This window comes from Lotus japonicus, chromosome 3 (assembly GCF_012489685.1).
Source record: "Lotus japonicus ecotype B-129 chromosome 3, LjGifu_v1.2".
Classification (NCBI taxonomy): Eukaryota; Viridiplantae; Streptophyta; class Magnoliopsida; order Fabales; family Fabaceae; genus Lotus; species Lotus japonicus.
The window spans coordinates 3,501,573-3,502,961 of record NC_080043.1 but is presented as its reverse complement, the minus strand read 5'-3'; the positions used below and the strand labels follow the sequence as shown (position 1 = coordinate 3,502,961).

At 33.8% G+C, this 1,389-nt stretch overlaps 1 protein-coding gene across 1 annotated transcript; it reads right to left on the bottom strand.

Annotated features, from left to right (window-relative positions):
- Positions 1 to 765: 765 nt before the first annotated feature.
- LOC130749805 (pectinesterase inhibitor 2-like) lies at positions 766 to 1,389 on the bottom strand. The gene has a single exon (XM_057603172.1). It carries the CDS (start codon positions 1,387 to 1,389, stop codon positions 823 to 825), a length of 567 nt encoding a protein of 188 aa, XP_057459155.1. The 3' UTR covers positions 766 to 822.

The window sequence follows — 1,389 nt, the reverse complement described above, 5'->3', positions numbered from 1 at the left end:
CAAATATATTATGTTGGTGGGTTGGAATGAGTCCTTGGCCGGATTGAATATCCGACGAATCCGAATCAACCCAATCGTACTTAATTTTTTTTAATACCATATAGTGCAAGGAGCTTCATTCCATTACATAATTTACATTTACTCGTTTTACATTTCAATAAATTTACGGATTTACTTTTACCTTGTTTATTTTGGATTACATGGATTATGAAACATTTTGTTCTTTTGAAGATGTTGGGTTATATGAAGTTTCAATATTTGTTTGATAACTTTTCACATTTATAGAATAAATATTGTGCAATTTTTAATTTTTTTTATTTCAAATCTAACCACCTGAACCAAACCAATCCAATTGAGATCGGGTTGGTTCCGTTCGGATCCATAAGCAAAAAATCAAGAACCTTAAACCAACTCAAACCGAATATTTTTGATTGATTTGGATTATTAAACACCCTAAATTCAAACCAACCCAATCATATTACAACCTAGTCTTTATTTTTTTTGAAAGCAAAAGAGATGATATACTAATCAAAGTCAAGAAACAAGCCCTCTTGACAATGGGCAATACAACGAAAGCACGAAGAAAAGACGAAAGCAAAAGAACAAAACTAATTTGTTGTCAACGGGCAATACACCCTAGTCTTAATTATCAAGGTGACATCATTTGTTTAGTTTTTATCAAATATTTTGTAATTAAACTCTGCAATTCAAATATTTATAAAAAGGAAAAGAGAAAAAATCGGTTGAATAAAAGTATTTGTTCAAAATGTAGCTAACTCATTTTATTGCAACTTCATCCAAATATTAATATACAGCAATTGATCAAGCACCTCTCAAGTCATTTGATAAGACAAGAATAATTGAAGTAACCTGCTTAACAACAAAAGCATATTTTGGAAGTAATGAGGGATCATGAACACCGGGTTGTCCCGGAAACTCCCCTGAAATACAATCTTCACCTCGATCAAAGAGAGCACTTGCGTGGATGTTCACACCAAGATAATCTTTCATATTGAAAGACCGTTGAGTGTCATCAACATCGCCAAGAGCACCTTCTTCCCCATAAATGTCCAAGCAATCTTTGTAATGGGCTGCTAGCTTTGGATCTTTACTTTTTTGGATCAAAGATTTGAGTAGAGTGATTGTGTTGGTCACATTGGCACGATCCACGTCAATTATATATTGGGTAAGACTAACAAGGTCTTTTCCACCTGGGCTGGAGTTTAAAAGGGCTGAACAAAATGAAGGAGTTACAGTTGTTTTGCAAATCTCACTGATATCCACTATTTTGTTGGTTGCATCGGAAGATGCAACAAATAGAATAAAAGCTAGTACAAGGGATGAGAGGACATATGAGAAGGTGTTAGCCATTGTATGGGTTTTTTTCAT

What these genes read in the sequence shown, in the direction of transcription:
- LOC130749805 (XM_057603172.1), bottom strand. Translation starts at nt 1,389, where the DNA reads ATGAAAAAAACCCATACAATGGCTAACACCTTCTCATATGTCCTCTCA.